Source organism: Myotis davidii, unplaced genomic scaffold, assembly GCF_000327345.1.
Source record: "Myotis davidii unplaced genomic scaffold, ASM32734v1 scaffold292, whole genome shotgun sequence".
Lineage (NCBI taxonomy): Eukaryota > Metazoa > Chordata > Mammalia > Chiroptera > Vespertilionidae > Myotis > Myotis davidii.
Window position 1 is genome coordinate 1802607 of NW_006285042.1, and position 10398 is coordinate 1813004.

General features: G+C 39.3%; 1 protein-coding gene across 1 annotated transcript in view; it reads left to right on the forward strand.

Moving 5' to 3' along the window:
- Positions 1-10398, forward strand: part of GPR156 (G protein-coupled receptor 156) — a 63237-nt gene that overhangs the window by 36136 nt on the left and 16703 nt on the right. Inside the window, exons 3-6 of the mRNA XM_015558493.1 lie at positions 1587-1722; positions 1977-2087; positions 7822-7947; positions 8922-9017. Of these exons, the coding sequence (XP_015413979.1) occupies positions 1587-1722; positions 1977-2087; positions 7822-7947; positions 8922-9017 (469 nt within the window). The remainder of the gene's footprint in view (positions 1-1586; positions 1723-1976; positions 2088-7821; positions 7948-8921; positions 9018-10398) is intronic.

Here is a 10398-nt window from a genome sequence, read left to right on the forward strand (position 1 = left end):
ATATCATGTTATTATTGTTTATTTATTAATCTAGATATTATTTTCATATACATTTTACTAATTTTCTTTCATCTCTGACACTTCTATTATAGAGAAAGGGTGAATAGCGATATTAAAATATTTCTTCTAATTAATTTCCTTTCAATGTACACGAATTCATGTACCGGGCTACTAGTAGATGATAAACAAACAGGAGAAGAAAATGTGATTCCGAGGTTTCTGCAGCCTGGAAGGTGTTGAGATTAATAATATCATCAGCTGATGTTGGCAGCATGCTTACTACATGCCAGGTCCTATGCCACACATTTGGCTATATTGCCTCATTGACTCCTCACAGCTCTGAGGGGAAGGGGTATTATTATCCCTGTTTCATAAGGGGAATACATGAAAGTTGTTTTTATTTTTAAAGGGGGCGGGGAGGTGGAAATCAAGGATTTTACTCCAAGACAAGGGAAAGTTCAACTGGACTCTGGCTGATGGTGACCATACTTGGGGCCTGCGTCCTGGGGCAGTGCTTTGGTGTTCCTACATGTGTGGACGTAATCATGCTACCAGCCACAAAGCAATGGAACTGAGCCACTGGTGGTTATGATGGTTGCAAATCGAGCACTAGCAACCTGTCTGCTTAATGCCGCCTAGATATTTTGCTGCCGTTAAAACAGGCTGCGCTAAGCAGGTGGCTTTGCCTTGGCTCTGGACTTTAAGATTGTCAGCCAGGTAATCCAGGTGTATAGATAACAATGCTTTCCTCCTCAAATATTACCAAAAAGTAAAAAATATGACTAAGTGTAATTATCATATGATTCAGTATAAATATTGCACTTATGTAAAATACACTATTTAGACTAAAATTCTTAAATACAACTATACATCCTCCTTAATTGTTGCCAGTTACTTTTACTTCTTGTTATCGATAACAAAAACAAACAAACAAAAGCAGTTTAAGCCTGGCGTTTCCTTAAGCTTAACCTATTCACACATTTCTACCTTGTCCTGAGCCTCTGTTGAGTCCAGGGTTTGTCTGAGCCCTCTCTCTGATCTTTGAATTGCTCTGTCACCGTATTGAAAACCCCTCGAGAAAAGACCCTTGCCATATTTCCTGCTTTCAATCCCCGCTTCCTCGTTCCCTCTTGGTCAGGCAGAGACAGGAAAACAGTTTATTTATCAAATAAAGTAATAGCGTATGGAAAAAAAAAATCCCAAGGCTTTTTTCCAAATAGCAGTTTACTTTACAGCTCATTTCTAAAGGTTTTCAACTGTTTCTCTTTAGGTATCTACCTGCTAGATTGTTCACTAGGCTGCATGCCACAGTCTCTTAGCAACCATAAACTTCATGGAAAACTCCTAACTCTTTTAGAAGTTGGCCTTCTCAGAAGACTTGGAGTTATACAAGCAAGAAGTGCCGGAATTTAGTTCTCTTTTAAAATAAATAAGTTATAACAATATTTTAGAGGGCTGTCAAGTGGTTTCTTGCCATCGGCCCCTTCCGCTGAGGCTGCACTGGAGGTGTTGCTGGTGAGGAAGCTGTGTCCTCCCCCAGGGAAGGGGTCATGACTGTGGGTGTCTTTTATCCTGACTCCCTCCAGGATTGTGAAGATGTCCAGTCCCAATCTGAACATTGTGACCTTATTGGGCAGTTGTCTGACGTACAGTAGCGCTTACCTCTTTGGGATTCAAGGTCAAGATGCTTCAGTGGGAAGCTCCATGGAAACTCTCATTCAGGTAGGTGAAGTCTTAATTTTTGTTTTAAATATAATGCCCAAGTTTTGATAGGTTTTTAATCGGCTTACTCCTGTAGGTGTGGTTATCTGTGTCTTTGATGTGGGCGCTGTCAGAGGCAATCCCTGGAATGCTGAGTCAATGAGGCCCCCCTTCTGTCCCATGCCCTCTGTGGGCTGAGGCTTTGCGGACCATAATGTGTGGAGAATGACAATGGATTCTCTCATGCCTCTTGCTTCTGTCCCTTTCCACTGTAGGTAAGACTGTCCATGCTGTGCATTGGGACCTCCCTTGTGTTTGGACCCATTCTGGGGAAGAGCTGGCGACTCTACAAGGTGTTTACCCAGAGGGCCCCAGACAAGAGAGTGGTGAGTAGCAACAAGTACACAGTGCTTGACTGCAGGTGGCAGCTTCACTATTGATTAAAAGCTAGAGAAGCTTTGTCAGATTACTGGTCTGGCCCTTTTATAATAATCTGAAGTTCCTACTCCTCACTTCAAACCTTGGAGTCCTGTGGCCTCCTAAGTCCCCAAGCCTGGAAGGCTGTGTGTGTTACTGCTATTGGAGAGATAGGTCTTTGAACATAGGTTCTGCTTCATATGCACCCAGGGCCCTGGTACTGCTCTGGGGATGTGAGCTGGCCAAGATGAGGCATCAGTGTGAGGTGACCAGAGAGAGCATTGCTTGACAGAGGTGTGAGTTGAAAGTGGAGGGAGGGAGAATGAGTACAGAGAAGCTCTAGCAAGTGTAAGCAGTTATTTCCCTCAGGGGAGCCTAGTTCTTTTCATGTAGGAGGCCACTCTCTGCACTAAGAAGGATGGACGTAGAACAGAGAGCAAAGAAGAAGACACCCATTCAGCAGATAGAAGCTATGTGGCAGCAGATCACCTACGTGTCTCTGTTATCAGATGTCATCTTAACCACATCCCCTCATTTTATCAGGTTCCCTGATAGAGCTGCCAAAATCTCAAAGCCTGATCATCAAACTCCGCTATAGGCTCTGCCCAGTCCCAATATATCTCTCAGTGGGATTTTACTTTTGTGGAATGATGCTTTTTATATTTCTTTTTGAATTATTGAATAATGGTGAATATTTATCAGAAGCTCAGCTGTAAGTACCCATACGTATGAAAAACATTGCCTAAACATGGACAAGAAATATATCCATCCCTCACAGTGGTTCTCAACCTTCCTAATGCCGCGACCCTTTAATACAGTTCCTCATGTTGTGGTGACCCCCAACCATAAAATTATTTTTGTTGCTACTTTATAACTGTAATTTTGCTACTTTATGAATCGTACTGTAAATATCTGATATGCTATATGTGTTTTCCGATGGTCGCAACCCACAGGTTGAGAACCGCTGCTCTAGAATATTGATTTTTTTTAAAAAAAAATAGCTTTATTGAGGCATAGTTGACATGCAATGAACTCCACGTATTCAAAGTGTATGATTTCATAAGGTTTGGCATATGTATATTCATTAAACATGGTGTATAAGCCACAAAAACTTTCTCATACACCTTTATCTCCCTTTCCTGTCCAATCCTTTATCCCCTGTCCCTGTCCCTAGGCAACTATTGATCTGCTTCCTGTCACTATAGATGACTTTGCATGTCCCAGAATTTTACATAAATGGAATCATACAGTATGTACTTTTCCCCCCATCTTCTTACACTTGGCATAGTTATTTAGGAATTCATTCATGTTGTGGTGTGCTTCAGTGGTTCTTTCCTTGTTATTGTAGAGCAGTATTCCAATGTGTACATGCATTTTAGTTTGTTTCTCTGTTCACTGATTGGTCGATGTTTGGGCTTGTTTCCAGTTTGTGGCTATTAAAAATAAAACTATGAATATTCATGTACAAGTCTTTATGTAAACATATTCTTTCATTTCTCTTAGATAAAACCCCAAGAGTAGCCCTAGCTGGTTTTGCTTAGTGGATAGAGCTTCGGCCGACAGACTGTAGGGTCCTGGGTTGGATTCTGGTCAAGGGCATGTGCCTAGGTTGCGGGCTCAATCCCCAATAGGGGGCATGCAGGAGACAGCCGATCAATGATTCTCTCTCATCATTGATGTTTCTAGCTCTCTCTCCCTCTCCCTTCCTCTCTGAAATGAATAAAAATATATATTTTTAAAAACAGGGGCGGGGGGGGGGCATCTTAAAAAGAAAACACCCATGTGTAGAATGGTTGGATCATGTGATAAGTGTATGTTTAACTTTTTAAGAAATTGCCTGACTGTTTTCCAAAGTGATTGTGCCATATTACATTCTCACCAGCAGAGTTTTAGAGTCCCTTTCCTCCACATCCTCTGCAACATTTGGCTTGGTTGGTCTTTTTTATTTTAGCCATTCTAATTAGTGTGTGTAATAGTATCTTGTTGAGACTTAATTTGCATTTCCCTAATGCAATGTTGAGCATCTTTTCACATATACACAGGATCGGGACAAAAGTAGGTTTACAGTTGTTTATATGGAAAATAATACAATAATTAATAAAAAATACACAAAGAAACTGTTTCACATAAAACTGTAAGCCTACTTTTCCCCACCCTGTAATAGTAGATCTTCTTTGGCGAAGTATCTGCTCATTTCTCACACATTTTTAAATTCAATATTTTGTTTTCTTATTACTGAGTTTTGAGAGTTCTTTTTTTTAAATTCAGGATATAAGTCCTTTATCAGATATATGATTTGCAAGTATGTTCTTCCAATTTGTGGCTTTTCTTTTTATTCACTGAAGAGTGTCTTTCAAAAAGAAGAAGTTTCTAATTTTGATGTTCAATTTACCTAATTTTTTTATGCATTATGTTTTTGGTATCAAATCTAAAAACACTTTTGCCTGACTCAAGGCCCCCAAAAGTTTTCTCCTGTGTTTACTTGTAGTTTTAAGAGTTTTCATTTTTACAATTAGGCCTATCATCATTTTTTAGTTAATTTTGAAATATGGTGTGCTACATGGATCAAACTTCATTTTATGTATGGATATCCAATTGTTCCAGCAACAATTGTTGAAAAGACTGTCCTTTCTTCATTGAATTACCTTCGTTGAAAATCATTTGTCGATAGATATCTTGATCTATTTCTGAATTCTACTGTGTGTCATGGATGTAGTTTATTTTAACACAAATACCATATTACCTTGATTACCGTAGCTTTATATTAAATCTTGAATTAGGGATTGTTAGCTCTCCAACTGTGTTCTTCTCTTTCAATGTTGTTTTTGCTATTCTAGATCCTTTCAATTGTCATTTGGGTTTTTGAATCAGTTTGCAAATTTCTACAAAAATCCTATGGAGATTTTGATTGAGATTGTTTTGAATTTATAGATCAAATTGTAAAGCATTGACTTCTTAACAATGTTGTGTCTTTTAACCCATGAACAGAGTATATTTCTCCATTTATTTAGGTCTTCTTTAATTTATTTCAGCATTTTTTTTTTGTATTTCTTAGTGGAAGTCTTTTACACCTTTTATTAGATTTATAACTAAGTATTTTATATTTTTGTGCTACTATACATGTTATTGTTTTTTATTTCACTTTCCAGTTTTGTCTTGCTAATATATAGAAGTATGATTTATTTTTGTATGCTGACCTTGTTTGTTGCAAATCTTACTAACCTACTTGTTAATTCTAGTAGCTTTTTTATTTATTTTATTTTTTTATTTTCTAAAGTTTTACAATTGTCTTCTTTATCCCCAATTGACCCCCCCTCCCCACAAGCAAGAATTCTAGTAGCTTTTTAAATAGAATCCATCAAATTTTCTACATGGATTATCATATCATATGTGAATAAAGACAATTTCTGTCCAACCTCTTGTATGATGGCACTTGCTAGAAACAATAGTACAATGTTTAATAGAAGTGCTGAGAGCAGACATTCTTGAGTTGTTCTTTATTTTATGGGGAAAGCATTCAGTCTTTCAAAGCTAAGGAAGATGTTAGCTGTCATTTCATTGTAGATACCTTTTATTTAATTGGGGAAGCCCCTCTATTCCTATTTTTCTGAGAATTTTTATAAAGAATTAATGTTGGGCCCTGGCCGATTTGGCTCAGTGAATAGAGCGTCGGCCTGTGGACTCAAGGGTCCTGGGTTTGATTCCGGTCAAGGGCACATGCCAGGGTTGTGGGCTCAGTCCCCAATAGGGGGCGTGCTGGAGGCAGCCAATCAATGATTCCCTCTCATCATTGATGTTTCTATTTCTCTCTTTCTCTCCCTTCCTCTCTGAAATCAATAAAAATATATTTAAAAAAATAAATAAAGAATTGATGTTGGGCTTTGTAAAATGCTTTTTCAATGTTTGTTGACATGATTACATGTTTTTGTTTTTTTAGTTGTTCATATGTTAAATTACAATAAATGATTTTAGAATCACAAACCAACCTTGCATTCCAGACAAACTCCACTTGGTCATGATGTATTATCCTCTTCTTATATTGTTGGATTTATTTTGTTTATAATGTGAATTACTGTTCATAAGGGATTGCTCTATAATTTTCTTTTCTTGTAAAATCTTCCTCTGGCTTTGGTATCAGGATAATGCCAGCCTTCTAGGATGAATTGGAAAGTATTCCCTCCTCTTCAGTCTCTGGAAGAGTTTATGTATAATTGGCATTCACCTCGTATAAGTACTTTACAATAGCATGCTTCTATTTCTCCCCTTCTCAATCATTGTTCTATTGTTTTTATTTTTGCATGTTATTTTTGTTTGTTTGTTTAAAATTAGTTATCTTTTTAAAAATCAAATATCTGATGGAAGAGAAAGAACTTATTTTTAAAAAATATTTTTTTGTATTGATTTCAGAGAGGAAGGGAGAGGGAACGAGAGATAGAAACATTGATGATGAGAGAGAATCATTGATTGGCTGCCTCCTGCATGCTCCCTACTGGGGAGGAGCCCATAACCCAGCATGTGCCCTGACCAGGAATCATACCATGACCTCCTGGTTCATGGTGACACTCAACCATTGAGCCACAGTGGCTGGGCTAAAATTGGTTATCTTTTAAAGATATATTTAAAAATAAAAATCAATCACATCTTTTTCCATTAAGTTAACATTTCCAGAGCTCTCACTCTCCTTGTACAAGTATTATTTTGATATTATTTTCCTTTTTTTCTGAAGAATCTCTAACATTCTCATGCAAGTGTGCTAGTGTTAAATTTTTTCAGTTTTTGTTTATCTGAAAAAGTCTTTATTCCACCTTTGTTTCAGAAAGATATTTTCTGTTGGATGTAGAATTCTAGGTTGAGGTTTTACTTTTTACTCTTAGTACTTTAAAGTTTTTCTCCACTGTCTTCTCACTTGGCCTTCTACCTGATGAGATATCTGGTCTTCCTTATCTTTGCTTCTCTATAGATAATGTATCTTTGTTTACTGGTTGCTTTAAAGATTTACTCTGAATCACTGGTTTTGAGCAGTTTGATTAAGCAACCAATTGCTTTTACCTTACAAACACCAGGAATCATGTAACTGGTTGTGCTTTCTTCTTTCCATTGGTTGACACAAACTCAGTCCCACATTTCTGCCCCAATACACGAATGTTGTGTATGCTACTCACCTGAGGTTTTATCATAATTCTTTTTCATTATCTCTTTTTTTAATGTGTTTCAGTTTTTTATCCTGTTGCAAGATATGTGTTTTCTTAATTTTATTTTTGTAGTCACAAAAGTAAGGCTTTTTTTGTGTATGAAGTCAAGTGATTCATATAAGTATAAAGAAAGTGTTAGCAACTCCTCAGCTCTCAATCCCATCCACCAGGTTAATGGTTTTAATAGTTTTATGTGAAAACTCCCACATCTCTTTATCTGCTCATATACACATATCTAGAAATAATGGAGTATTTGCTTTATAGAGCCCTTGAATCTTTTGTGGAAAAAGCCAGAATATGGGAAATATAAACAAATGGAAATATTTAATGGTGATGATGACATGACACAGAAATCATTGGAAATATTTAGTATCTGTTTCACCTTTGATGGCTGGATGTGAAGCTTTCGGGGACAACTAACCCTGGAGTTTATAGCTCAGAGCATGTAGGACACTCTAGCCCCGGTGTAGCTGGTGAGCTAAGGAAAATTATGACCTTGACTCTTTTTCAGATCATCAAAGACCTGCAGCTACTGGGGCTGGTGGCAGCCCTGGTGATAGCTGATGTGATCCTGCTCCTGACGTGGGTATTGACTGATCCCATCCAATGCCTCCAGATTCTCGGTGTCAGTATGACGGTGAGGGGCCCAATTCCTGGAGAATTCACTTCCTGACCTGGGGGGACTGGGTTCTGTGGGCACACAGGGGTCGTGCTCCCAGGAGCACTCACTGTGTGGGCATGCTCCCAACAAGAAGATAAGTGACACAAAGAGGAGGGAGAGTGAGGCACTGTGGCTGCTGTGAATGCCTTGCCCCTTGTCTGCAAGGTGTGCTCCCACTCCCGCTGCTCCTCCTGCCCCAGGTGTCCTCCACCTGCATCCACTAAGGTGTCAACACACTGGAATCTGCCTGGCAGTTATCTCTGCTTCCACATTATCAATAATGAGAGCTCGGAGCAACAGGAAGTTGCTTTCCCCTAATTGTTGGGAAGTAAAAGTAGGAATCTGAGGTTGTCTTTGGAGTCAGTCAACCCTGGTTCAAATCCTAGCTCTACTACTTTCTAGCCAGGTGACCTTGGGAAAGTCATTTAACCTCTCTAAGTCTCTAATTCCTCATAAGTAAAATGGAGATAATACTACTACCTGTTTCTTAGGGCTTTGGTGATAAGTAAGTAAAAGCCTGCAGGTAAAGAACTCAATTGTGCCTGATACATAGTCTTCAATTGATAGGAAATCCTATGTTCCCAGACTCACAGGGGCTGGGGAATACAGTGGAACCTTGACATTGCAGATTTAATATTTAAGGTTTCAACTGTTAACAAATAGTAGAAATTTATCATTCTGCTGGTGCACTAATGTGAATCATTATGGTAGCAAAGCACACAACAGAGGGTAAGCCCGCTGCCACCAAACATCCAACTTTATTGTCTTTTCCTCCAATTAATAGTCACTCTCATTTATTTAATGGAGTCAACTAAATTTTATAGCTTTTACACATTAAGGGGGAAAATAGAGGCTGTACAGGAGTTCACACTCCAGGACCTTCACAGGGATCTGCTGTGTGTTCCTGGTAATTGTGGGTCCCCTCAGTACTGACTCTGTGTCCCTCCTAGGTGACAGGGAGAGAAGTGGCCTGCTCGCTGACCAGCACACACTTCTGCGCTTCCCGGTACTCTGATGTCTGGATTGTTCTTGTTTTGGGATGCAAGGTTGGTATCCACATCTTCTTGGGGTACAGTCTGTCTGTCACCAACAAAATGGACATATATGAAGAAGGAATTAATGAGGTGATTCCTGCAAAGAATCTTGAAATCAGGAAGACCTCTGTTGATACATAACTCTCACAACCAGGACTCTTATTATTTCTTTACATTTGGGAGTGGGGGGGGGCGGGGCACTTTTTCAACTCTTTGGACTTCCTCGGTTTGTTCTCTCCAAATCATTGGAATTCACCTACTGTTTCTCCCATATCTTGGCTTGGTTTTAAATTTACTTGTAAATGTCAGTTTTCTTCCCAAATCCCTGCAAGGAAGACTGTGTCAAGGTATCCTGCTGCCGTTCACCCACCTCACTCTCACTCTGGTTGGAAGACGGGCTGGCTCAAAGACAGATGACAACACCCAGGGTGTCCTTTGAGTGATTCCAGCTGCCTCAAGTGTCTCCCGCCCTGAATCTCCCATCATTAGACTCATTTGTCTCTGGTAGATGGTAAAAGTAGGATATTATTTCCAGAGGGCACAGGATATCTACATAGGGCACTGAGGGAGATCCCTAGAACCAACTGTCCTGTTAGCTGGTTTTCAGCTTGTAGGGATAGAGAATCTGGCTGTGGGAGCATAGGGTAGGCCTGTTTCAATGAATAGGGTGAGCCCTGGGTGGCAGGAGCCTGTCTGTCAATTATCAGGGTAAAAAGGCCTGGTTGACTGATTGCTGGCAGAATAGGAGTTTTTCTCTGAAGGTAAACTTTCAAGTGGGTGCTTCAGAGAAATAGCCTTGGGGATGGGCAGGGATTGGACAGGGAAATGTTGCTTTTTAATTATGTGCATATATTATTACTTTGATTGAAATATTTTCAAAAGAAAATACTAGGAAATGAACAGCTCTTTCCTGGTTTCTTGCTTAAGAAAATGAGCTTCAGAACATGACAGAGCAGGGTTTGAATTCTGACTCAGCCCCTTCCTAGCTGACCCTGAACCTCATTTGACCTCTCTGAGCCTTAGTTCCCTTACGTAAAATGGGGTGATGATAATATCCACTCAGAACTGTTTTGAGTTTCAAAGGAGTTAATGCATAGCAAGAGTTCCAACCACTCCTGCCCCATAGTAAGAGCTCAGTAAATTTTAGTTATTATTATTAATCTTCTACTTCTCCCCTAGAGTGTAGGGCCTAGATATTTCTGAAAATCACAGCCCCTCTCCCACTTCCTCAAGCCCTAGAGAAGAGCATGTCCTCCCCAGCAGCAACTTCGCACGTCCCCCATAGCAATTCACTTTGCGACTCAACTTGATTTATTTTCTCCATTGCCTTTTATATAAATACCATTTCTATTTGATTTCACTGTAATATCTTTCTGAAGGACAAAGAAAGAAA